Consider the following 26,869-nt stretch of genomic DNA (forward strand, 5'->3'; position numbering starts at 1 on the left):
AATGTTCTGCAGACAGTCTTGATAGTGACTGTGGTCTCAATACTCTGTTCTGTGTCTTACAGGCCAATGAATACCACCTGGCTGTCAACACCAACTTTGACGGCGAAGGTTGTCTCAGCGCCATGGATTGCCTCCAAGTCCTGCGTGGGAAGGCAAGGGCTTACCTCCACCAAAATTGGATAGCTGGCAGAGAGGACCAAGTGGACTACTTCGAACCACCACCCGTGATGCAGGATCCACGCAGCTCAGCAGGAGTGGGGATCCACGCAGCCGGTCGTCGCTTGTTGTAGGTGTCTGCTGTGGCAGGTAAGTCACTACTTCACTCCAAGGTAGGTACATTCTTCTTCTTGTGCAGAATGAAGAGTTGCAGTCTTCTGAGGATGCACGGCGAAGAAACTGTTGCAAATCTGGCAGGAACTCTGGATATAATGTTGCAGAAGAGTCTTCCTCATGGATCTTCAGCCTGTAGGTTCCTGGAGGGTCCAGTTGCAGTTTCGGAGACAGAAGTAGAAGTAAAGGTTGCACAGGAGTCCTCCTGGAATCTTTAATCTTCCAAGCCGAATCTGAGGACCCCCACCCAAGAAAGAGACCCTAAATAGCCCTGAAAGGGAGACAGGTCACCTAACCAGGTAAGCACCTATTAGGAGGGGGCTCTGACGTCACCTGCCTGGCCACTTAGATGCTCCCAGAGTTCCCTGCCAACCTTGGAATTAAGATGGCAGAACCCAGGGGCCCTCTGGAGGAGCTGAGCACCACCCCTGGAGTGGTGATGGACAGGGGAGTGGTCACTCCCTTTCGATTGTCCAGTATCGTGCCAGAGCAGGGACTGGGCGTCCCTGAACCGGTGTGGACTGGTTTATGCACGGAGGGCACCAAATGTGCCCTTCAAAGCAAACCAGTGGCTTGGGGAGGCTACCCCTCCCAAGTCAATCACACCTATTTCCAAAGGGAGAGGGTGTTGCCTTCCTCTCCCTAAGGAAAACCTTTGTTCTGCCTCTCTGGGCTTGATCAGATCAAGCGGAAGGAGGGCAGAAACCTGTCTGAGGGGATGTAGCAGCTGGGCTGCATGAGAAACCCTGTAAAACTGGTGGGAGCAATGCTGGAGGTCCTCTAAGGAGCCCACAGAGTGCATGTAATCCTACTTCCAATACTTGCAACAGTATTGGGGTATGATTCCGACATGTTTGATACCAAATATGCCCAGGTTTGGAGTTACCATTATGTAGCTGGACATAGGTAGTGACCCATGTCCAGTACATTTATAAAATGGCATCCCTGCACTCACGAAGTCCAGTACAATGGTGCTGGAGTTTGTAGGGGCACCTCTGCTAGTGCAAGGGTGCCCTCACACACAGGTACTTGCATCCTGCCCTACGGGCTGAAAGGGCCTACCATATGGGTGACTTAGTGACCTGGTGCAGCGACCTGTGTTGAAGCCGGGTGAGTGTACCCGGTTCACGCAGACTGCAATGGCAGGCCTGCTGAACCCTTTGCATGGGCTCCCTGCGGGTGGCAGAATAACTGCTGCAGCCCATAGGGATCCCCTGGAGCCGAATGCCCTGGGTATTTAGGTACCATATACTAGTGTTTTACATGGAGGGACCAGTATGCCAATTGCGGGAAGACAAAGGTAAAAATTAGAGGAGAAAGCAAAACTATTACTGGGGTCTTGGTTAGCAGGAACCCAGTACACACAGTCAAACATACTGACAACACGCAGAAAATGGGGGTAACCATGCCAAGAAAGAGAGCCCTTTCCTACAACCAGGTTCTCATTTTTGGGTGTTTTCGAGATCTTAGTCTGTGAGGTTCTTTTGGATGAGAGGAGGACTCCTTGGAGGAAAATGTGTTCCCCAAAGCCTATTGTGGATGATCCTCTCTCCTGGAGTCCATAAAGCCTGAACTTCTCCCTGTCCTTGAGGATACACCTGGACAGTTTCTGGCAGTGAGGAAAGATGTTAGGACAGTGGGACTCTGGCAGGCAGACAATGCAGACTGAATGAGGATCAGCCTGAGACTCTTACCTGGCACTCAAATCCTGAAACAACCTTCCCCAGCACATCAGGACAGCTGTGTCACTTATGGATTACTGGGAGAAACTGAAAACATTCCTCTTCAACTGATCTTACTTGCAGAACCTGCACCTAATCAGCGCCTGGATACCCACACAGGTGACTATTTTCAAGCTCTACTAATCCATGTTAATTACATTACATAATTGTGTGCCGTTAGGTGGCATTGGTCGACTCCGTGTGCGTTGTTGACGTCGTGTTCACCTTGATGATGTTGCAGTAGTATTCAGGGGCCACCCCGGCGTGCTGAAATCAGTTTCTCTACATGACTTTCCACGCCAGTAGCACATAGTCATGAAAAACACTAATATTGGTGCATCTGTACTAGGGTCCTAAAAAGAGTCCCTGTACCTAGAAATCAGTTTGCAAAGCAGAGAGAATGGGTGGGTCGGTAAGGAATCTGTAAGTAGAATATGTCTCTACCAGATATTTTGTTAGCGAAGGTAAGTAACTTGTTCATCTGATAGAGACTTCTAGTTGCAAATTCCTTACTTAAGAATAGATACCCAAACATTACCATCCTCTGCAGTGGTCTGTGAACCAAGATCAGATTAAAAGGTCCTGCAGGACCGAATGGCCGAGGCAGCAGTCTCTGCAGACCTGAATGTCCAGGAAGTAATGCTTTGTGAATGTGCGCAGACGCCCACGTTGCTGCCTGGCAGATGTCCAGGACCAGAACTCCATGTGCCATAGCTGTGGTTGCAGCAGTTGTTCTGATGGAATGAGCACGCAAACCCTCAGGGAGTTGCTTCTTTGCCAATGCGTAGCACATCTTGATGCACCCATTGGGACAACCCATTAAGAGATGGTCCACTTTTGCACTGCCTGTCCTTTCTTCGCACCCACATAACCTACAAAGAACTCATCGTCCACCCAGAAATATTTTGTACAGTTGAGGTAGGGAGCGCCAACACTCTTTTTAGATCCATATGGTGGAGTCTCTCCTCTTCATGAGAAGAATGTAGGGGGTGTGAAAAAAGGTGACCAAGTGACAGATTGGCCTACATGAAAGGGTGTGACCACTTGGGGAGGAAAGAAGCCCTGGTATGAAGCACCACTTTGTCAGTATGGACAGATAGAAATAGTAGCTTCGAAGAAAGGGCTTGGAGCTCACTCATTCTGCGAGCAGAGGTGATGGAAATAAGGAAAGCAGTTTTCAGTGGGAGGAGTCGTAAGGGACAATTATGTAGTGGCTTAAAAGGAGCACACATAAGGTATCCAAGCACCAGGTTCAAATCCCACAGCGGCCTCATGAAAGGGGTAGGAGGGAACATGTGAGTGAGTCCCTTAAGAAACCTCCCAATGATGGAAGATTTGAACAATGATGGTTGATCTGGCAGTCCGAGGTGGCAGACAGGTAGCCTTTAAGGGTGCCCAAAGCAGAGCCCTTGCTAGGCAAGAGAGATGATGAATAGTAAGCACCACAGACGAGGTGCAGAAAGGGGATCAACAGATTTGTTGGTGCACCATGCCACAAATTTGTTCCAACAACAGGCATATACCGTTTTGGTGAAAGGATGCGTGGCTGCGAAGGTAACATTGCAGACTTCGGGTGGAAGGTCGAAAGCTGTCAACTGCTACCGCTCAATCTCCACGCAAGGAGGTGGAGTTTGGACAGGTTCGGGTGGAAAACTGTCCCCTGCTTCCACGACAGAAGATCCTCTCGAAGGGACAGGCTGATAGGAAGATTGATGGACATTCTCAGATGCTCAGGATACTATCCCCTTTGTGCCCAGTCCGGAGCAACTGGGATTACTTGGGCCTGGTCATTCTTGATCTTCTTCATAACTATGGGCAGAAGTTGTATTGGCTGGAAGGCGTAAAGGAGGCCGGAGTTCCAATCGAGACAAAAAGCGTTGCCTAGTGAGTGCCGCCTTGGAAACTCCAATGCGCAAAACAGCTGACTGCGCGTTCTCTGCAGAAGCAAACAGATCTAACCAAGGCTCTCTCCAGTGCTAAAAGAGACCTTGCGCCACCTCTGGATGGTGACGCTATTCTTGATCAACCATGCATCGCTGGCTGAGTTCGTCTGCTCTGGCATTTAGCGAGCCCGCCAGATGTTAACCACCAGTAATATGCCATGACGTTAAAGCCATGTCGAGAGGCGCAGAGTCTCTTGACAAAGGGTTCATGACCCCGCTCAGCCCTGCTTGTTGCAGTACCACATGGCTATGGTGTTGTCCGTGAACACCTGCACTACTTTCCCTTGCAGAGAGGGAAGGAATGCTTTCAATGCAAGCCTGATGGCCCTGAGCTCCAGAACGTTGATGTGGAGCCCGGACTCTGCCAGAGACCAGACACCTCTGATCTCAGTCTCCCCCATGTGGTCGCACCATCCCAGGAGTGACATCTGTCACTGCTGCGGGATCTGGTTGGGGATGGGAGAGGGATCTGCCTCTGACCCAATCTCAATTCGAAAGCCACCACTGCAGATCTTGCGCATTCACTCCAATATCTGGACCACATCAGAGAGATTCCCTTGATGCTGTGCCCACTGGAACTTCAGGTCCTATGGCAGAGCCCGCATGTACCACCTGGCATGTGTCACCAGCAGGAAGCCATGAGGCCCAGCAGTCTCAAGAGTCATTCTCACCAAAACCCAGGATAGAGGCCGAAACATAGGTATCATAGCCTATCCAGGACTCGTTTTTCGGGAGGATAGGCCCGACACTGCACTGTGTCCAGAACAGCTCTGATAAAAAAAGAGCATCTGAGAGGGAGTCAGGTGTGACGTCAGCATGTTTAAAGTGAACCCCAGCAAATGCAGGAGATTTGCCGTAGTCTGGAGATAGGAGACAACAGCCTGGGGTGAGCTTGCCTTCAACAGCCTGTATTCGAGGTGGGGAAGACTAAAACCTCTAGCCTACGCAGATAAGCTGTGACCACGGCCATCACTTTCATGAACATCCGAGGGGCGCGTGTAGGAAAGTGTCCCTTTTTGCATGGTTACCCCCACTTTTTGCCTGATATCTGATGCTAACTTTACTGTGTGTGTGATGGGATCCTGCTAACCAGGCCCCAGCACCAGTGTTCTTTCACTAAACTGTACTATTGCTTTCACAATTGGCACCCCCAGTACACAGCTAAGTCCCTTGTAAAAGGTACCAGTGGTACCAAGGGCCCTGTGGCCAGGGAGGGTCCCTAAGGGCTGCAGCATGTATTATGCCACCCTAAGGGACTCCTCACCAAAAACATGTACACTGCCATTGCAGCTTGTGTGTGTTAGTGGGAGAAGAAAAGGTAAAGTCGACACGGCATCCCTCTCAGAGTGCCATGTCCACAGAACACTGACTGTGGCACAGATAAGTCACCCCTCTAGCAGAATGTACAGCCCTAAGGCAGGGTGCACTATACCACAGGTGAGGGCACAGCTGCATGAGCAATATGCCCCTACAGTGTCTAAGTTCATTCTTAGACATTACAAGTGCAGTGTGGCCATATTAAGTACATGGGCTGGGAGTTTGTCATTACGAACTCCACAGCTCCATGATGGCTTCACTGAAGACTGGGAAGCTTGGTATCAAACTTATCTGCTCAATAAACCAACACTAATGCAGTGTTGGATTTATTGAAAAATGCACACAGAGGACATCTTAGAAATGTCCCCTGTATTTCACCCAACCCTTTAGTGTAAGGATGACCGGTCTGTGCCAGCTTGACAATAACAGACAAGTTTCTGACCCCATGGGGTGAGACCCTCTGTGCTCTCTGGGGTCAGGAAAAAAGCATGCTTTGGGTGGAGGTGGTTCACACCTCACCCCTGCAGGAACTGAAACACTTGGCGGTGAGCCTCAAAGGCTCCTGCCTTGTGTTACACTGCCCCAGGGTAATCCAGCTAGTGGACGATGCTCGCCCTCCCCCCTAGACCAAGCCCCACTTTTGGTGGCAGGTCCGGTGGGAAAATTAGGAAACACCAGAAGGTGTGTCCACCCCAGCTAGGACCACCCGTAGGGTGCCCCGAGCTGAGGTGAACACCTCCTGGCTGAATCCTCCATCTTGCTTTGGAGGATATTAGCCAATAAGGTTAGGAATGTACCCCCCTCCACAAAGAGAATGGGCACAGGAAGGGTGTAGCCACTCTCAAGGGCAGTCGCCATTGGCTACTGCCCTCGGACCCCTGTAACGCCCTTAAATCTATTATTTAGGGACACCCCTACACCTTGCTCTTCAGATTCCTGGCGACCTAACAAGAAGAAAGACTGAAGAGCCGCACCAGCAGTGATGCCTTCAGACGACAACTGACTTGTCCCCAGCCCAACCAGCCTATCTGCAGCTTCAAGACTTCTGCTACAAGATGACTTATCCTGCAGGACCAGCATCCTCTGCAAATCCCCAGAGACCTACCTGCCTATCCAGGGACTAAGATCTCCAGCGGACAGCGTCCCTGTCCACAAAGAAACCACCATGAAGGACTTCAGAGCGCCCCGGATCCGCGTGTCCTGCCCACTCTGCACCCTACGCCCATGGCCAGTGTCCAGATGGCCCACTGGTCCAGAAAAGGTCCTGAGCCTGAGGCGATTCTGAGAGTCCACGCTGGGTTGACCTCTCCTGACCAACACGACAACGTCTGCAGCCGAAATCCAGAGGACCCCCATGACCGCGACCAGCTCCAGTGACGATTTCCTGACGCAGAGAGGTACCCCTGCACCCGCAGCCTCCTGGCCTTGGGGAGCCCAACCGACAGTCCAGCAACGTCCACTGGGCTCCACACTTACCGCTCCAGCAGTTGTTTTTCTTCAGTTGACTTCCTGGACAACGCCTGCAGCATCTTTGTGACCCCCTGAGGATCCCTCACTGAAAAGTATTGGGTGCCCGATACTGTGTTTGCACACTGCACCCGGTTACCCCTGTGCAGCTGAGGTTTTGTATTTGGTACTTATCTGTGGACCCCCCCCGGTGCTGATCTAAACCCCCGAGGTTTGTGCCCTGAAGTCACAGGTATTTACCTGCAAACTTTTTCTTTCTGAGCGCCCCACGTCTCCATAGGTTCTATTGGGCACCCAACACCAACTCTGACCTTTGCATCCGGCCCGCCCCATGTTGCTGGTGGTGCATCCTTTGTGTCTTTCTAAACTTTTCCCTGTGGACACCTTAACCCCCGAAGACTAGGATTGTAAGTCGAGTACTCACCTGTAAATTGTGATGTTACTTTTCCTTCCTTAGGATTGCCCTGCTTTCTATGAGAAACTGCAGTGTCCACTTTTGAAACTGAAAAGTATTACTTACCTGTAAACTGGTTTATCTGTGAATTCTAAACAAAGTGAATTAGATATTTGAAAGTGATACATTCTTGAAACTGTACTTACCTGCAAGAAAGATCCTTTTGGTTCTAGAAATAAAGTAAAAAGGTATATTTTTTGGCACATTAAACATTGGCCTAGTGTTAGTCATTGAATGTTTGCCTAATTTCTTGACAATGCGTATACAACAAATGCCTAGCACTGCCCTCTGATAAGCCTAACTGCTCGACCACACTACCACAAAAGAGAGCATTAGTATTATCTACGTTAGCATCTGGGGATCCACTGGACTCTGTGCACACTATACCTTACTTTGGTATAGTATATACAGAGCCAGATTCCTACAGCGCTGGAAAGGCTGAAGGGGAGCAAGGTAAACAGAAAGTGCTTGTGACCTACCACAAATCCCAAGTAACGTCAGTGGGTAGGCAGAACGGGAATGCAGAAATAGGTGCCCTGAAAGTCCAGCTCTACCATTCCGTCTACAGGGTTCAGGCAGATAGGACCTGAGCTAGAGCGAGCATTCTGAACTTCTTTTTGAGAAAGAGATTGAGGGCCCGGAGGTGTCAGATAGGGCGAAGACCCTTGTCCTTTTTGGGCACCAGGAAGTAGTGGGAACAGCAACCACTAGCTACTTCTGGCACAGGGACCCTCTCTATGGCTCTCTTGGACACGAGAGCCGCAACTTACTCAGGGAAAAGTGCCAAGTGATCCTCCAGTAGACAATCGTAAGACGGTGGCATGGCCGGAAGGGTAGTCCTAAAAGGGTGGGAGTAGCCCCTTTAGACTATTTGGAAAACCCGTCTGTCTGGTGTGATGGCTTTCCAGTCGGGCAGGTAATGGCGGATCCTGCCTCCAACTGATCCAGGATGGAGCAACGGACTAGGAATGTTTGGAGGCTGCAGCGCGGGCGGTGGTGGATTAGATGGACCACTGGTCCTTTGATCCACGAGCACGTGGGATCCCGCTGCCACGCAGACGCTGTGAACCATGTGCGGCTCGGTGATTGGAGGGGAATGGATGCGACTGGGTGTCCCTTCCGTAGCCACAAAAGGGATGAAAAGCAGACTGTCGGGAGGCGAGGAGCAGCTGCAAGGCCAAGGGACCGAGATGTAGCCTGGAAATCCTTAAAGCACTTGAGTGCTGCATCCGCTTTGTTTCCGAAGAGACGGGTGCCATCAAAGGGTATGTCCTTAAGTGATTGTTGGACTTCCCCCAAAAAGTCAGACGTCCTCAACTAGGCGTGGTGCAGTAAGGCCACCATCGACACAACCGATCTGCCCAGTGCGTCGGTCGTGTCCAACCCACAACGTATGGCGAACCTGGCTGCATCACTCCAGTCAGCAACAGCTTGGGAGAGAACAGTTCGGGCCTCCTCTGGGACCTGCAGAAGCACCTGCCCAACCGTATCCCATATGGTATGGGAATAGTGGCCCAAAAAGCATGCAGTGTTCACAGACCGCAATGCCAGAATGGAGGAAGAGAATATGTTCTTCCCAAGTTGATCCAGTCTCTTTGGTTCCCTATCCAGGGGTGTGGATGGACATGCGCCCGATGAAGAAGAAGCCTGGATGACAAGACTCTCAAGCGTAGGGTGTTGGGTTAGGAATTTAGGGTCGTTTGGCGCAGGCCGATGGTGGCGGGCAATTATTCTGTTCACAAGAGCCCCTGAGCTGGGTCTGGACCAGGTACTCAGTGGGACATCAGTGAAGGGTTGTAGGAAGTTGGCTCTGTATATACTATTTCAAAGTAAGAAATAGTGTGCACAGAGTCCAAGGGTTCCCCTTAGAGGTAAGAAAGTGGCAAAAAAAGATAATTCTAATGCTCTATTTTGTGGTAGTGTGGTCGAGCAGTAGGCTTATCAGAGGGTAGTGTTAAGCATTTGTTGTACACACACAGGCAATAAATGAGGAACACACACTCAGACTTACTCCAGGCCAATAGGTTTTTATACTGAAAAATATATTTTCTTACTTTATTTTAAGAACCACAGGTTCAAGATTTACAAGTAATACTTTAAATGTAAGGTACTTCACTTAGATACTTTAGGAACTTTGAATAAAATAAATATCATATACAGTCTTTGTAAAAATGGCAATAAGCTATTTTCAAAGTGGACACAGTGGAAAAATCAACAGTTCCTGGGGAGGTAAGTAAAGGTTAGGTTTGCAGGTAAGTAAGACACTTACAAGTCTCAAAGTTGGGGCCAGGGTAGCCCACCGTTGGGGGTTCAAGGCAACCCCAAAGTTACCACACCAGCAGCTCCGGGCCGGTCAGGTGCAGAGGTCAAAGAGGTGCCCAAAACACATAGGCTTCAATGGAGAATGGGGGTGCCCCGGTTCCAGTCTGCCAGCAGGTAAGTATCCGCGTCCTCAGGGGGCAGACCAGGGGGGGGGGGGGGGGGGGGGGGGGGGGGAGAACACAAGAAGGCACAGAAAGTACACCCTCAACGGCACTGGGGCAGCCGGGTGCAGTGTGCAAACAGGCATCGGGTTTTAGATAGAAAGTAATAGAGGGACCCGGGGGTCACTTCAATGATGCAGGCAGTCACAGGGGGGGCTCCTCGGTGTAGCCACCACCTGGGCTAGGTAGAGGGTCACCTGGGGGTCACTCCTGCAGTGGGGTTCGGTTCCTTCAGGTCCTGGGGGCTGCAGGTGCAGTGTTGGTTCCAGGCGTCGGGTCCCTTGTTACAGGCAGTCGCGGCCAGGGGGAGCCTCTGGATTCTCTCTGCAGGCGTCGCTGTGGGGGCTCAGGGGGGGTTGTCTCTGGTTACTCACGGGCTCGCAGTTGCCGGGGAGTCCTCCCGGAGGTGTTTGTTTTCTGCAGGTTGAGCCGGGGGCATCAGGGTGCAGAGTGGAAAGTCTCACGCTTTCCGGCGGGAAACGTGAAGTCTTTAAAGTGGCTTCTTTGTTGCAAAGAAGTTGCAGGATTTTGAACAGAGCCGCTGTTCACAGGAGTTTCTTGGTCCTTGGGTGCAGGTCAGTCCTCTGAGGCTTCAGAGGTCGCTGGTCCCTGTTGGATGCGTCGCTGTTGCAGTTTTCTTTGAAGTTGGGAGACAGGCCGGTAGGGCTGGGGCCAAAGCAGTTGTCGTCTCCGTCTTCTCTGCAGGGCTTCAGGTCAGCAGTCCTTCTTGTTAAGGTTGCAGGAATCTAGTTTCCTAGGTTCTGGGGTGCCCCTAAATACTGAATTTAGGGGTGTGTTTAGGTCTGGGAGGGCAGAAGCCAATGGCTACTGTCCTTGAGGGTGGCTACACCCTCTTTGTGCCTCCTCCCTGTGGGGAGGGGGGGGCACATCCCTAATCCTATTGGAGGAATCCTCCAAACTCAAGATGGAGGATTTCTCAAGGCAGGGGTCACCTCAGCTCAGGACACCTTAGAGGCTGTCCTCACTGGTTTTTCTCATTATCTCCTCCAGCCTTGCCGCCAAAAGTGGGGGCAGTGGCCGGAGGGGTGGGCATCTCCACTAGCTGGGATGCCCTGGGGCGCAGTAACAAAAGGGGTGAGCTTTTGAGGATCACAGCCAGGTGTTACAGTTCCTGCAGGGGGAGGTGAGCAGCACCTCCACCCAGTACAAGCTTTGTTCCTGGCCACAGAGTGACAAAGGCACTCTCCCCATGTGGCCAGCAACATGTCTGGTGTGCGGCAGGCTGGCAGAAACTGGTCAGCCTACACTGGAAGTCGGGTATGTTTTCAGGGGGCATCTCTAAGATGCCCTCTGGGTGTATTTTACAATAAATTGTACACTGGCATCAGTGTGCATTTATTGTGCTGAGAAGTTTGATACCAAACTTCCCAGTTTTCAGTGTAGCCATTATGGAACTGTGGAGTTCGTGTTTGACAAAATCCCAGAACATATACTCTTATGGCTACCCTGCACTTACAATGTCTAAGGTTTTGCTTAGACACTGTAGGGGCATAGTGCTCATGCACATATGCCCTCACCTGTGGTATAGTGCACCCTGCCTTAGGGCTGTAAGGCCTGCTAGAGGGGTGACTTACCTATGCCACAGGCAGTGTGAGGTTGGCATGGCACCCTGAGGGGAGTGCCATATCGACTTAGTCATTTTCTCCCCACCAGCACACACAAGCTGAGAGGCAGTGTGCATGTGCTGAGTCAGCGGTCCCTAGGGTGGCATAAGACATGCTGCAGCCCTAAGAGACCTTCCCTGGCATCAGGGCCCTTGGTACCAGGGGTACCAGTTACAAGGGACTTACCTGGGTGCCAGGGTTGTGCCAATTGTGGAGACAAAAGTACAGTTTTAGGGAAAGAACACTGGTGCTGGGGCCTGGTTAGCAGGGTCCCAGCACACTTTCAAATCATAACTTAACATCAGCAAAGGCAAAAAGTCAGGGGGTAACAATGCCAAGGAGGCATTTCCTTACAGGGGTTCATTAAAAGGTAAAAGTGGTTCCAAGGTGGAAGCCCCAGGCAGAGGCACCTCAGTCAGGACGTTAGCCCTGACTGCCACAGAAGGTAGCTCAAGGCCGAAGACCTCAGCCACTCTTCTCACCACCACAGAACATGACATTCCCTTCTCCATAGCCACGGTAGGGGGACAAAGCATGCCATCATAGGAGAGTTTTACAGACCACTAGCTTTGCCCAATTCCTGTGCCCCGTCCATTTCAGGCTCTTCCTGCTGGAATTCCAAAGGGTCCAGTGACCCGTCCACATTTTCCCTGTACCCATACCCATAAGAATAAGTGCAGGGTCTAAACTGGGGAATGTCTGCCCTGTTGAAGACGGAACTGGCGTCAAGCAACGTTGGTCCACCTCTGGGTCAGAGTCGAGTAGAAATATAGGTTCGATGTCGATGTGGGCCCAAAAGATGTCAGAAGCGTCAACGTCTTTGCCAGCACCAAGGAAAGTCACATTGGAACAACAGGCATCGGCATGGATCCAACAACGGATCCCAAGTGGCCCTCCAGAGCCAGGGCCAAAGCCACCAGCGTGGAACCCAAGGGGGCCCCCCCTCTGACTACACTGAGCCCAAAAGCTTCACAGGGTGTTCGGTCTGCCCAAAAATGAGGTGCATGGCCTAATAGAATTCTTTGGGTTGGACACTGGTTGCTCCGGCTCCCGGAAACTCAGGAGGTGCGGAGTCAATCCAGAAACAGATTCCGCAGACGGAGGCCTAGAGTGGCAATGCTCTTACAGCGTCACATCGTCTGAGAGACAGGGTGAAGTCGAAGAACGTTTTTCTTCAACTTCTTTTTCTTCTTGTGACCTGAATGTTCTTAGGACTTCGACTGGGACGAAGAAGAGTGGTGGTGGCCCTGCGAGTGGTCTTGTGACTTTTCTCTCGATTCACAATGGAAGCAACGCAGAGTTGAGTGCCGGGTCGCCATGAGCTTTAGGGCCCACTCCCTCAAAGCTTTCAGGTTCATGGCTTGGCACTAGGAGAACCACTTTGGGTCATGGTCACGATCCAGGCACCACAAACATGTAAGGTGTGGATCCATCACCAACATCATGCAGTGACAGGAGTCCCAAGGCTTGAAACCGGTCTTACATGAAATCCTCGAACCACCAAAAAGTGTCAAAGAACTCGACAAAGCGGTCAAAGTCAGCCAAAAAACAACTGAGGGTAGCTCTACCCTGATCTGTGCACAGGCAGGCGCAGAAAGGAAAGAACTGATGTCAGCACGCTGGGGTGGAGCCTATATAAAACTGCGATATCATCTTGGCAAACACAACTCCAACAACTCACAAGAAGTCGCCAACTCCACCTGAGGGCGTGTAAGGGTACTGCCCGAAGAAAAATCGCTGGATCCAGTCTGACGCCTGGGGGGCATTCTAAGATAAGGAATCTGCAACTAGGAGTCTCTATCAGATATGCATGTTTGACCCTCCACTCCTAGTCATCCCTCTACGACCTGATCGAACTGGTTGAAAAGTTTGCATGTGGCGTCAATATGCTCTCCAGTCTCCTTGATGCCATAAATATTTCCTTTTGAAGCCTATATTGCCAATCTTCTGCCTTGATCTGCTAACAAACAGATCCAAACATGATGGTGGACAAAAAATTCTCAGGTGGAGTCCTGGGCATTGTAGTTTTCAAGAGATGTGATCATGTGTCATGTATCACATACACAAAATTGAAACTTGAATCTCACAGAAAAACAATTTGGAATAATTCAAACCCAATGATAGATGTGAAGCGATTACACAGAATGTGATCGACAACGCATCCTGCAAACAATGCTCATCACACAACTTACCCATCTTTCCATCTTCCACAAACAGGATGTTAAGCGGGTATGGTGTACTGAAGTAGAAGACATCAATGTTATTCTTCACTGCCACCTGTTTAATGAAAGGGAGTGGGTGGGAAAACAGTCAAGGATTGGGGTGGGAAGGAGACAATCAGAAATATGGAAAGTTAAGAAAAGACACCGATTGATAAGAGAAGGAAAAAGGAGAGTTAAAGGGGTAGGAGACGTAACGTTTTTAGAAGACATTGGGCAGGAAAAAAAAAAAAAAAAAAAGAACGGTGTACCTCCAAAAAAAAAAGTAAAGGGAAAGGTCAAGCAACCACAAACAGAAAGGATAAACAAGCAATGGGAGTAGGCAAAACAACATAAAAGATGTAGGTGATCAAGAAGCATGACAAATACAGAGATAAAGTAATGAGAAGTAAAGTACCCAGGTAAATGAGTGTCAACCAAAAGGAGAAACTAACAAATGAAGAGAATTCATAGAAAGTGGAAATTCAGCAGGGTAGCAACCAACCAAAATAAAACCACCTTAAACTTGGCAAACTGCTAAAATGCCATGAAAAGAAACAAAATACCTACCAATATTTTATTTTCTCTTACAGAGAACAGTTTTATCTCTCCTGATTTTCAACCAACATATGGAGACATCAGGGTTTCAAGCTAGCTTCACATGACACTGCAACACACCAGTATATGTTCAGTGCCCAACTTCACAAGAAAGACTTCTGGCAGAAGCACATTTGGGTTCTGGAAAACCTTGAAGTCTGGACAAACCATTCCTTATACAATCCGGTTCCATACCGATCACTGTCAATGCTGCAGATTAGCTTGTCTCTGATGCGTTACAATCCGATCAGATGATAGAAATACTCAAAGAACACTGCTGGCTGTCTCAGGTGACCCGGAATCAAATAACATATAAGGTCTCTGCCTTAGATATTCAAGCCACCTTATTTACAACTTGTGATTTGCAAATGGATCTTGTTTCAATACCAAGAGAGATCAGAAGGTGTAAAAGTTTTGAAAACTCAACTCTGCGCTGACAGCTTCTGCTTCCTACTTTACTACGCTATCACTCATCAATGTTGTTAGAATATTTTCACTCTGTTAATTGGCATTTCTTTATTTTTTGTTGGGAAGAACTTTTCTGCCCCGTGGCTATGTACGTCTCGCATAAACACAGTTATTTAAATATATCAGTTGTATTAGCTGTCAAATTAGTTCTCACTTTCTTGAAAGAATCCACTGAGAGGACTTTTGAATGGACCGTTCCTCCTTTCCCTACACCAGGCCACCAACCACATATCGACTGACCACTTCAAACAGGTATAAAATCCAGAATAACACCCAAACTCATCAGACAGGGATAAAAATAAATTGAATCAGGAGTCAGTGCTCAAGCGTGACACATGTATCCTATGTAACTTATAGAAAACATATTTTGCAGTACCCACTGCATCACAAGAAAAAAGTAAAAAGAAATTTCAGAAAAGCAACTTATCAGGAAAATGCATTTATCAGCAAAATCTGAACACATTTGGCATGAACCCATAATTTTTCATCATATTTGGAAGTTCCTTATGCTGCCATTTTTCCATCACTTTAGACATCTTCATCACTTCTAGGCAACATGTTTGAAATAAGACATTTGGAGACCAAGATGTACAAACATGTATACAAAGTTTTTGTAAAATGTTGGAACTCCATTTCCCGGTGAAAAGCGGACAGGTGGCAATGTTTTAGCAGAAATAATGTATCTGAATACGCTGACGACAGATGAAAAAATGTGTATGAGTTCAAAATGTATGATTAAATTCACAGCACTAATGGAAAGTAGGTTCAGAAACATCAGCAGGTATTGCAAATTCTATGTCAGGACCGGAGGCTCAGATTATGCTTCTCTTTCTATGCTCTTTATTTAACAGCAGCCAATCAAAAATGATCAAAACAAAAAACTAAATTTCTCAATGTCTCTATTTATCAAGTGACAACCATAGAGGAGGACGTCTATAAAGTGTTGCCTCACACCGAACAACTCCTCTTTCTTTGCTGCTTCGCAGCCAGTTAAGTGCATTCTATTTAGATTAATCGTTTTGCTGTGCAGCGTTTTTCACTGTGTGTGTTTTACATATTCGGAGTGGTTTTCCCTCCCTGGGGCGACCGATCGGCTCGCTTACTGTGTTAAGTGGAGTGGGAGCAGGGGAGTGAGGACGCGTGCGTCTCCACGCAGTCCTCTTTTGCATATCTGGCTTCAGTTTAGTTTTCTATTTTTAGCGCTCGCGTTGCCGAGCGTCTTTATTGATTTCCATCTGCGATCGCGTGTGGCTGCCTTCTGAACTCGTGGAGTTCTAAATTTAACACGCTCGTAAATCATAGCGCTTTGTTTTTACGAGTGGAGACTTGTGTTATTTCGTCTCTTTTGCCGGATTAGGTGCTTTTTCTCTCCCCATTTACACCCCGGTGCTTGTACACTGGGGTTGCAATAAATTGGTATTCAGGCTGGGCCTGTGATTATATCGTCTTTCTGATTCAAGGGCAGCTCCCTCCACACCTTAAAAAGTAATTATTGTTCTGCCCTGCATATATATTTATTTCTGCTCCCATGGAGTCCCTCTGCTGTGTTACAGCATGGCTGGTTATGAAGACCAGGCTGATGATGTATATTATTTAGATGAACCTGCTGGTTCTTTTGAACAGGACTCAGTATATGCCCTGGACGCTGGGTGCGTCATACAGTTAACCAAGCCTTAGCACAGGCTATCAAACCCATTAAGCATCACCTTCTGGGTTTTGCAGAACAGGGCTGGGTGGCCCCTTCAGGCGTGCAGTCTATTATGGAACTCTCGCTATCTGCTAGTACCCAAGCCACTAAGCAGAGTCATAACCCGCATTCAGCGGACTTTCAGAGCCTTATCAGCAATCTGGCCAGGGAGCATGATTACAATAAAGCGACACAAAAGAAAGCTGCGAGTGACCCGGCTTCTTCTTCTTCTGATCATTCATCTGAACAGGGGGATGACCCCCCCTCGTAAACGCAAAAAGAAGACTCATCATCAGGAAGCTCCTGCTCCTAGAGTCTTGACCTTTGAGCCGGAAGACATTGTCCATCCCCGGTCTTCGCTGTGGTTGCCACGTCCTGAGGTAGCGGATTATGTGGAATCCCACATCAGGCATAGTTTTGATAAGCAGGTTCGCTCCAGACTGCGGTCTGAATGCCCCAGGCCGGATTTCCCTTCCAAGGTGACAGAGACCCCCGAAATGGATCCTACCTTAGTCACTTTTCTTAAAATATCCGCCAAGGATCCAAAGAAAGGCATAGATTGCGCCTGGCGTGGGTGTCAGGACAAACTGTTAGACGTTTCTGGCCCACTGACAAAGATTGTAGAGCTGGCTTTTCAAGCCAAGGAGTCAGGAGAAGCAACTAACCCTGACATTTTGGCGGGTTGGGCTCAGAGAGCGCTTTGCTTCCTGGGCAATGCAAATTGTGCCATATCTTCGGAGCGTCGTCGTTCCATTTTGATGAAGTTAGACCCCAAGTTGGCAGATCTGGCTACGTCAGAGTCAGGCCCTGTCGCTCAGGGCTTAATGTTTGGTTCTCCCTTTATCAAGGAACTTTCAAAATTCGTAGTGACCTATGCAAGTTTGGACAAAGCCCAAGGTTCGATCAGACGGGTGCTGCATCCACCTTTGAGGGGCCGGACGCTACAGAGGGCATGCCTTTGGCCAATTCAACAAGCAAGGCCCTCAACGTGGGTATTACCACCAAGGAAGAGGCTGCTTTCAGGAGTCTGACTCCTCCTTTTCAACCTTCTACCCATCACGACTGAGAGCGGGTCGCTCCAGGTTCCGCAGAGGGAGATCCAAAGGCCACCAATCTTTCTCCCAGGAGTCAGGATCCACAGGTGAGATTGATTGCAAGTTCAGATGTAATGTTGGGGGGCAGAACACATAGTTTCTGCAGGCATGGGGTCAAATTACTTCAGATGCTTGGGTCTTGGAGACCGTGCAGGGGTTAAAACTAGAGTTTTGCGCTTCCCCGTTTCAACAGTGCCCTCCTCGTCCAACATATTTTTCCCTTCAAGAACGCAGTTTCATCTCCGCAGAGGTTTCTGCTCTGATAACAAAGGGCGCCACTGTCAAGGTATCAAAACACCCTTCCGGGTTTCTCAGTACAGTGTTTCTGGTAGACAAAAAAGGGGGTAGTTCACATCTGGTTCTGAACTTAAAAGAATTCAACGGTTTCTTAATGTACCGTCATTTCAAGATGGAGGGCATTCACTTGTTGAGAGACATTCTCCAAGAGGGAGACTGGATGGTCCGTTTAGACTTGAAACATGCTTATCTGACCATTCCTATTTTTCCTCCTCACCTGAGATTTCTTCAATTCCTTTGGGAAGACACTTATTACGAATACAAGGTCCTTCCATTTGGCCTGTCATCTGCCCCATGGTGCTTCACGAAGGTGATGCGACCAGTGGTAGAGTCCCTGGGTTCTCGGGGGGTCTGTCTAATAATATATCTAGACAACATTTTAATCATGGCCCAGAACCAGGACCTCCTTCATTCCCATCTGGTGTGGACTGTGTCTCTGCTTCAGAGCTTGGGTTTTATAATCAATGCCCAGAAATCTATTCTGATCCTATCTCAACAGATGGATTTTCTGGGTTTTCAGATAGACTCCATCCGGTCTCAATTAGTACTTCCCCCGGGGAAAATTCATTCAATCAAGAGGGAGTTGAGATCTCTATTATCCAGACAGACTGTATCATTGAGGGCGGTTGCCTGCATGGTGGGCCCGCTTTCTTCATCGATCCAAGCGATATTTATGGGCTCTCTCCATTACAGAGCCCTTCAATGGTTGAAAATCTCCCATCTTCAGAAGGGCCTCAGTTATGCGGACCAAGTTCTCCTCTCAGAGGAGGCTCGTTCAGAGGTGACTTGGTGGTTGGAGCACATGGAGACATGGAACGGCAGAGGTATCTTCAGCTCTTCCCCGGATGTCGTGATAGAGTCCGATGCCAGTCGCTGGGGCTTGGGAGCCCGTTGCGGATCAGTCTCCACGGGAGGCCGTTAGTCCAGCACGGAACTGAATCTCCACATCAATTGTTTGGAGCTCTTAGCGGGCTTGTTTGCAATCGAGAGTCTCTCCCCCCTCAAGGCAAACTGTTGTATCCTTCTGCGCATGGACAATATCTCGGCGGTGAGGTATGTCAACAAATTGGGGGGGAACCCGTTCCCACATTTTAGCGGAGATTGCCAAGGAATTTTGGCACTTCTGCCTACAACACAGGATCTTGGTTATTGCAGAATATCTGCCAGGGACCAGCAACCTCGTTGCGGACTGGCATTCGAGGCATCTGAGAGATTACAGCGATTGGATACTTCATCCCAGGGTATTCCGGGCACTTTTTGCCCAGTGGGGACCATTTTCAATAGATTTATTTGCATCCCGCCTCAATGGGCAGATCAAACTTTGTCAGTTGGAGGCTGAACCTGGAAGCATCGGCCACGGATGCTTTTCTTCAGAACTGGTCTCAGGAGCAGGGGTATGCTTTTCCACCCTTCTTGATGATCCCCAGAGTGTTGGCGCAGATCAGGCGTCAACAAGAAGATCTGGTTCTGGTGTCTCCTCTGTGGCGGTCTCAGGCCTGGTTTCCGCTAGCTATGGAGTCGAGTTGCGATCATCCAATTTTACTTCCTTTCAGGAAGAACCTACTCCAGGACCCTTTGTGCCTTCCACATCCCTTGGTTCTGTCAGGTCAGTTATCCCTGGTGGCGTGGCGTCTATCAGGGACAGATGGAGTATCCCAGGACTTTCGCAGGAATCTTCCAATTTCATTGCAGGTTCCTGGTCCTCCAGTACACACAAGCGATACGCTTCTGCTTGGAAACGCTGGAGTGCTTGGTGTAGTGCTCGGGGTTGTACGACAGAACACCGATTTCCCCAACAACTAGTGCCTTAACAACGAGGTCGGAACACCGACCTCGTTGCTACTACTAATGATTTTACCACGAATGCCTTAACAACGATTTTTGTTGTAAAGGCATTCCTGATAAAACCCCTGACCCCCCCACCCCCCTACCCAAAACCAAAAAAAACCCTGACCCCCCCCACCCCCTCCCCAAAACCAAAAACTCCCCACCCCCCAACCCCACCCCAAAACCTAAAACCCCCTGACCCCCCCACCCCCTCCCCAAAAACAAAAACGCCCCACCCCCCAACCCCACCCCAAAACCTAAAACCCCCTGACCTCCACCCCCTCCCCAAAACCAAAAACGCCCCAACCCCACCCCAAAACCTAAAACCCCCTGACCCCTCACCCCCTCCCCAAAACCAAAAAACCCCCACTTACCTTAGTCGACCCCTTGTCACCTGCGTCCTCCTCCTTCGCCAACTCCCTTCTTTGTACCTTAACCACGCATGTTCCTAGTTCAGAACATACGTAGTTAAGGCACAAAATAACGGAGTCGTGGTTAAAAAAAGCGTTGTTGCGCTTTCGTTAACCACAACTTTGTTAAAAAGACTTTGTTGAAAAGGATGTTTCCCGCTCGGGGTGCAAATCCTTCTTCAGCAGATTGCAGTCTGGTCCTAAATTTTTTATCTTCTCTAGCTGCGTCAGGCCTAGCTTATCGATCAATTAATAATTATTGATCTGCTATATCGGCTGGGCATTTACCTAATGAGGGCACACCTACTGGGGAGCTTCCCATTGTTTGTAAATTGATGAAAGGTATCAGATTGGCTAATCCTCCTCGTCCACGCTACTCTTCTCTGTGGGATTTGAACATTGTTCTACGTTTTTTTAAATCATGGCCGTCCAAAAGATTTCTATCTAGAAAGCAACTTTCGGCCAAACTTAAGATTTTGTTATGTTTAATTTCTTGTAAGAGAGTCTCGGATGTTAGAGCTCTGGACTAAGCAGGGAGGGTGTTTTCTCCCGAAGGAGTAACTTTTTCCATTTCTCAAAGAAATGAATGTAATCTGAAATCAGTATCTTATCCCAGTTTTGTGGCCAATCCCAAACTGTGTGTGGTGCAGTGTCTCAGAGCTTATGGGGGGGTGGGTACAGAAGAGTTTTGTTCTGATATGGGAGGTCAATTACTCATTTCTTTGGTGAACCTTATCACCCTGTTTCATCAGCCACTCTGGCTAGATGGATGTGATGGTTATTGAATGAAGCAGGCATTGATATATCTAAATTTGGTGCTCACTCCTCCAGAGGTGCTATTGCATCGAAGTCTTTTGATTTGGGTTCACGTTTAGAAGACATTCTAAGGGCGGCAGATTTGTCTTCCCCATCTACATGTAAAGCATTTTACTGTAAACCTATTGTTGATATTGCATTGGGGGTGGTGAATCAGCTTTGAACAAGCATAATTTGAGCCTCTAGTCCTGACATAGAATTAAAAAAATTCTAGCATTCGTGTTAAGAATTTTTCAATTCTATTAAGGACACGGAGGCGAGGATTATCCCACAGCACTGTTAATATGTTATTATTATTGTGCATTATGATAATATGAGATTTGTTATGGACATGATTATTGCATTTCAGTGCTTTTCCCACCCTCTTTGGTAGTATGTATAAGGATCATTTCATGATGTTCAGTTTTTATGGTCTGATTTTTTCCCTTTTCTAGGAAATTAAGAGAAGTAATTCTCAGGTCGTTCTGTCGTTTTTCAAGTTTCTCGGATAGATGGGACTTCTTCTGTTACTCCATGTTTTCCATGCTAAGGAATTTTCAGGATTCATGTTTAAGACTGGAACTGTTAGATCTGTTGCGATTTTTTGGCAAAGAAAGAGGAGTTGTTCGGTGTGAGGCAACACTTTACAGACTTCCTCCGAGACATTGGGAAATGTAGTTTTTTGTTTTGATCTTTTTTGATAGGCTGCTGTTAAATAAGGAGCATAGAAAGAAAAGCATAATCCTCGCCTCCGTGTCCTTAATAGAATTGAAAAATTCTTACAGCGAATGCTAGAAATGATTTTATTGTAAGCAGTGAGTAAAGCAAAGACTCATTCAGGTACAGATACATAAAAACAAACAAAATATTTAGCTCCTTAAACCTAGACAAGAGAAATTATGCTGCTCTGAAACCTTGAATCCAATTCCTGAAAAACTCAATTACACCTGAAGGTGACCTTGTGAGAAAAGTGATCTCTTTCTCGATGGGCACTATGGTTACCCTTCTGTGCCTGCTACAATTTCCACTTGCAGTAGCATATGTCTCATCGGCATAGGCCTCTTTCATTTTGTCCCGAACATTGTCATTGATGGAATTAAAATAGCACTATTTCATGGGGTTGAAGGAGACTTCACTTTTCATTCAGCCCTGAAAAGTCAATACACATCATCAGTGTTTTACACTGCTAATAGTGTCATAGGCTTCCACATGTGATGCACTGTTTTGGTCCTGGGAGTCACTGCCAATAGCATCCGAGGGACAGAGGGCCACAAGTACTAGTACCTCAACTAGACAACTCGCTTTGGATACTTGATTCGCGATGGGTAATGTAGTCGAACAGCCAAGGATTACTCTAGTAGTGATTAGAAACTCTTACACAACATGGTACAGTTGTACAAAAAATGTTTGTCCAGTCAGAGCTAAGAATTCAACAGGGACATGCTGGGTGTTCTAGACAACATTCGGAAGCTGTTGAGTTCACTAATGTTTCTTTACGTCAGCCTGTTCATCGGTTAATAATCACTAAACTCTTAACGCCTCAGTACTGGTGCATCCGCCCAGGGAAAAGTCCAGCTCTGGTCCTAGAGTGGCCAGATTTTGAAAAGGGAAAACCGGGAGAGGTCAGACATAACAGTAGTATAAAAGCCTTTAGTCTCACTTTTATATCTGGCCTTTCCTGTAAATGTGCACGCGCCTAGGCTGCAGCAAACGGGCAGAAACCAATAAATTACTTATACCTTTCACTTCTGACTCGCAGGTTGACCTGACCTTTGTCCCAAAAACTGCGATATTTATTTAAAATTAACAAAAGGTTCACAGGTTGACCTGACCTCTGCCCCAAAAACCGGGATATTTATTTAAAATTAACAAAAGCGTCGGGACACCGGGACAGTCCTCTAAAAACCGGGACTGTCCGGGGAAATCCGGGACGTGTAGGTCACCCTAGCTCCGGCTCATGCTATGGAACGAGTGCATGGTACAGGTCAGAAAGGAGGTGCTTTGTGTACATTCTCGACTTTTCAGAGGTGGGGCAGCTGTCCATGTTGCAGATTTGAATGTGTGCGCACTCTGGAAATTCTGCAAATGTATCACGAACGGGCAATGGGAGTAAAAAAGAAAAAAAAGGAGCACTCTGAGAATTCAGAATGTCTCAGTAGTGGCAAAGTAGTTCTGAGTACCAGTTACTATAAAGGAGCACTACGAGGTCCCTGCCAATAGAGAGGTCAGTACTGGCGTTTAAGTGAACGGCGCAGATTTCTGCAGAGTTAAATCACAAGAGCCTTCAGAATGTTTAACTGTTGGGAATTAATTAAGCACAACGTTCAGGTCACTGGGTACAGTCTCCAATGTATAACTGCTAAACGGCTACAAAAATCAGCTGAGAAGCAGGATGCCTGGCTTCCAGAGAAACACAACAAACCTTTATTTAACATGTTGGCTTACTGCCAAGGGGCACTGGAGACCGCTGAAAACCGTCAGCAGCATCTCCATCTCTCATATTCTAAAGATTTTAAGTTTCGTAAAAACAAATGAGGCCCAGGACTCCGCGACAAAGGGAGTGTCAGCGACAGCAGTAGCCAGTCACACGCAAGAACAAAATATGCTTCCTCGCAAAGACCAAAAAACATAAATGTACGATAACTGTGACATACCAAAATCTCTTTTTTACACTAATATGAAATGGAAACAAAAATACTCCTGTTATACCGGGGAAAAGAAAACAAGTAAAGCAATAAGATTATTTCAAAACAATCACTAACTCGTCGTTCTGGTGTCCATCTTGCTACAACTCTTGTTGCTGTGGCCCCGCTAGCAGTTGTCTCACTGCATTAATTTTCTATTTATACACACAATGCACAACTAATCTTATCAAGGCACTCCCACTAATAGAGAAAAAGGAATTTGCCCAGGATCAAAAATGTGGGTAAGTAGGGAAGCCGAGATTCAGACTCGGGTCTCACGTTGCTAAAATCTCTGGCTTGGTCACAAGGTTAATCTCCCTGACTGCAATCTTTTAATTGGTGGGTCAAAAGGATGAACAAACCAAACCGCCCAGTTTGTGTGGCAGACTGGACATGACCAGAATTATAGACATAACTCTTCTGAGCACATTTTTCTGAAGAACACTGCCTCGCGGAATGCATTGTTTACGTGAGGGATGTGTGAAGATATCGTTATGTGAAATCAGGAAAATTCGACCTTTGTGAAGTACGTTGTTCAATTCCATGTCAGGACCGGAGGTTTAGGATTATGCACACATCGGGAAGGAGCTCAGTTTCTCCGCCGCACAGAAGACAACCGGTGCGCCTCTGCCCGGCAGGGCTGCCAACACGACCAGAAGGTTTAGCCCTAAGGGTAACAGGTCGCTCCCTATCAAGTGCCAATCCTACATTTTAGGACATAACTCTGCCCTGCTTGGGCTTACCCCACCCATTGACTACCTTTAATTTAAGGTTCTGACCTAGAGCCATGCAGAATGGCTCACTAACTTCCTGATGATTATGGTAATTATGTTTAGTATGGCGATGCACCATAGGGCACCCAGGTTGAAGAAAGAGTGGTGGCACACTGGGTAACTCGGTGCAGAACTCGGTAAACTGAGCGCTGGTACTTACGCTGCGCCCAGCCACTAAACCAATGAAGCGCTATGCCAAAAAAGACTGGGGTACTGAATCCCCAGCGGTTTCTGCCTTTCTGGAGGTAAAATTGGCGGATCCCTCCCCACTTCTCAGCTTGAGACTTCCTATTGGCCAACGCGGAGTCTCTTCAAAAATGTACTCCGCCCAACTGGATCACGGTATGCTGCCGGGAGCTTAAGAGTCCTCTCTCGGGGACGATCCCGTCCCTCGACGAGTCTCTCTCACACCCCTCCACATAATACTACTCCCAAGAACAGCCGCAACATACGGCTTTGGAACGTAAAAGGAAATCCCACCTCAAGGTGGAGGAGTTCTCTGGTTCACAGGCTACTAGATTTTGAGATAGACAATGCTGCACACTCGCGCTCCACCGAATGGACCCCTAGTCTGGGAGTAGCACACTATGTACAATCCCACCTGCGTAATTTTTTTTTAAATAGAGATTTGTTCAAAGCTTTGCTCGGCATACCCTAAACCACTGCTTGGGAGGTAAAGTCACAGACACCCCCCGACCTAGATCCTAACCTGACAGCTTTCCTGAAGAAATGCTCCAGAGATCCTAAGAAAGGTATTGACCGTGCTTAGTGCGTCTGCCAAGAGAACCTTCTGGATCTTCCGGACCCGATAACCAAAATCATCGAGCTGCTGGTAAAGGCCAAAGAAACAAATGCTCCCATTGATTCAGATACCCTATTCCAGTGGTCCCAGACGTTGAGGTTTGCCTCCCCGACTATGCCAATTGCACCATTTACACTGAAAGTAGCAAATCATTACTAATTTGTATTAACTCCAAATTGGTGGAACCAGCCACGTATGAAGCAGTCCACCCGGCTAATGGACTTCTGTATGGAGACAGATTCGTAAAAGACCTAGGAAAATATGTAGTGGCATTTGAGGCTTTGGATAAAGCCCAGAAATCTCTACAGAAAGTGACCTTTTTGCAAAAGCCAGCCTAGTGCAGGTCGAGCACCAGGCTGTGGGCGTCCATCAAACCTCCAACCAAGGTTTCCTCCCCAAGGGCAGATGTGCATGGGCAAATGCTGGACAACCACCTTCTACCCCTCTAGAGCCAGAGGAGGGTGTGGTCGCTGCCAGAAGAACTTCTATTGTGGAGGATCCAACCCCTCCGACTAACTTTACAGGTAACAATTGTTTCAAGTTCCGAAATTATTTTGAGGGGCAGGATCAGACATTTCCTCCACAACTGGAAAAGGATCACTAAGAATGCATGGGTGCTGGAAAAGTTCATGGCTACTAAACTGGAACTCTCTGATATCTTCAGACAGAAATGTTACCCCCCCCCTCCATTTTCCCCTAACAGAAAGTCTTTTCATAGAGTCAGAGATTCAAGCGTTTTTAAGCAAGGAAGGCAATTGATCCTTCTGTCCCTAATCCCAGGGGTTTTGTCAGCACGATGATTCTGATGCAGAAGAAGGGTGGAGGTTTTCAGTTAGTCCTCAAACTCAGACACTTGAATGCCTAGGTGGTTTATCACCACTTCAAGATGGGGGGTATCCATCTTCTTCTGAGAAATCTCTTACAGGAGAGGGATTGGATGGACTGGCTCAATATGAAGGATGCATACTGGACGATCTTGATTTCCCCTACACCCACAGGCATTTCCTCCAGTTTTAGTGGGACGGAGCTTAGTACAAATCTGCTGCCCTTCCTTTCCGTCCTCTGGCCCCTTGGTGCTACACCACGTAAATAAGGAGGGAAAATCTTCTTAAACACCTCTAAGAAATCCTTTATGATAGAGATTTGGGAAAAAAAAAAAAAGAGGTTTGTGACAGATATTTCCTGTAGGCCGTAAGGGCTACCAGAAAAACCTTTATGGAAGAGAATAGCAAGCCAGATTTAGCCAAGAGTTTGCTTAAACTGTCTAAGTGACCCTGTGTCTTTTCCACCGCAATATGTGGGGATGGGCTTGCTACTCTATTCAGTGCTTATGACTATACATGGAAATCCCCTAGGAGAGAAGGAATAGTTTTTTACCTGTAACTCCTGTTCTATTGGAGGGGAATTTCCATGATAAGTCATAAGCAACACTCCCAACTCCCCAGTGGAATAGACAGAGGTATCATTGCAGTCTTTATATTTCCTGTATCGCCATCAAAACAAACTGAAGCAACTGTCATCAGCTGGGCATGATGGGATACTGGTAGTCCTTAGGATCTCAAAGGCACAGCCTCTATTTAAGCTATATAATGGCAGCCTATGAAGCTACTCTGCCCTACTTCCCCTCATTTCTATCATAAAAAGGGGTTTGTGAAGGAGATTTATACTGTTTGCAAAACATCTTAAATTATACTCATTTTTAACGTATTGGTCCTTTTTTGACTTCATAATGAAGAACTGGGCCATTGTAGCCTAGATATATAGGCTGTATTATCTGTTTAAGTGTCTTTATAGGCCTTCCCGAAGAAAAGCGAAAATCTCCATTTAAGAAGATTTATCAAAGAACTGCTCTTGGGTCCCCGCACGTGGACAGGACTATTCAGTGCTTATGACTATA

The 26,869-nt window shown here is 47.7% G+C and overlaps 1 protein-coding gene across 1 annotated transcript in view; it reads right to left on the bottom strand.

Annotated features, from left to right (window-relative positions):
- Positions 1-26,869, bottom strand: part of AP1B1 (adaptor related protein complex 1 subunit beta 1) — a 335,180-nt gene that overhangs the window by 56,955 nt on the left and 251,356 nt on the right. Inside the window, exon 18 of the mRNA XM_069214578.1 lies at positions 13,533-13,617. Coding sequence (XP_069070679.1) covers positions 13,533-13,617 — 85 coding nt within the window. The remainder of the gene's footprint in view (positions 1-13,532; positions 13,618-26,869) is intronic.

This window comes from Pleurodeles waltl, chromosome 11 (genome assembly GCF_031143425.1).
Source record: "Pleurodeles waltl isolate 20211129_DDA chromosome 11, aPleWal1.hap1.20221129, whole genome shotgun sequence".
Classification (NCBI taxonomy): domain Eukaryota; kingdom Metazoa; phylum Chordata; class Amphibia; order Caudata; family Salamandridae; genus Pleurodeles; species Pleurodeles waltl.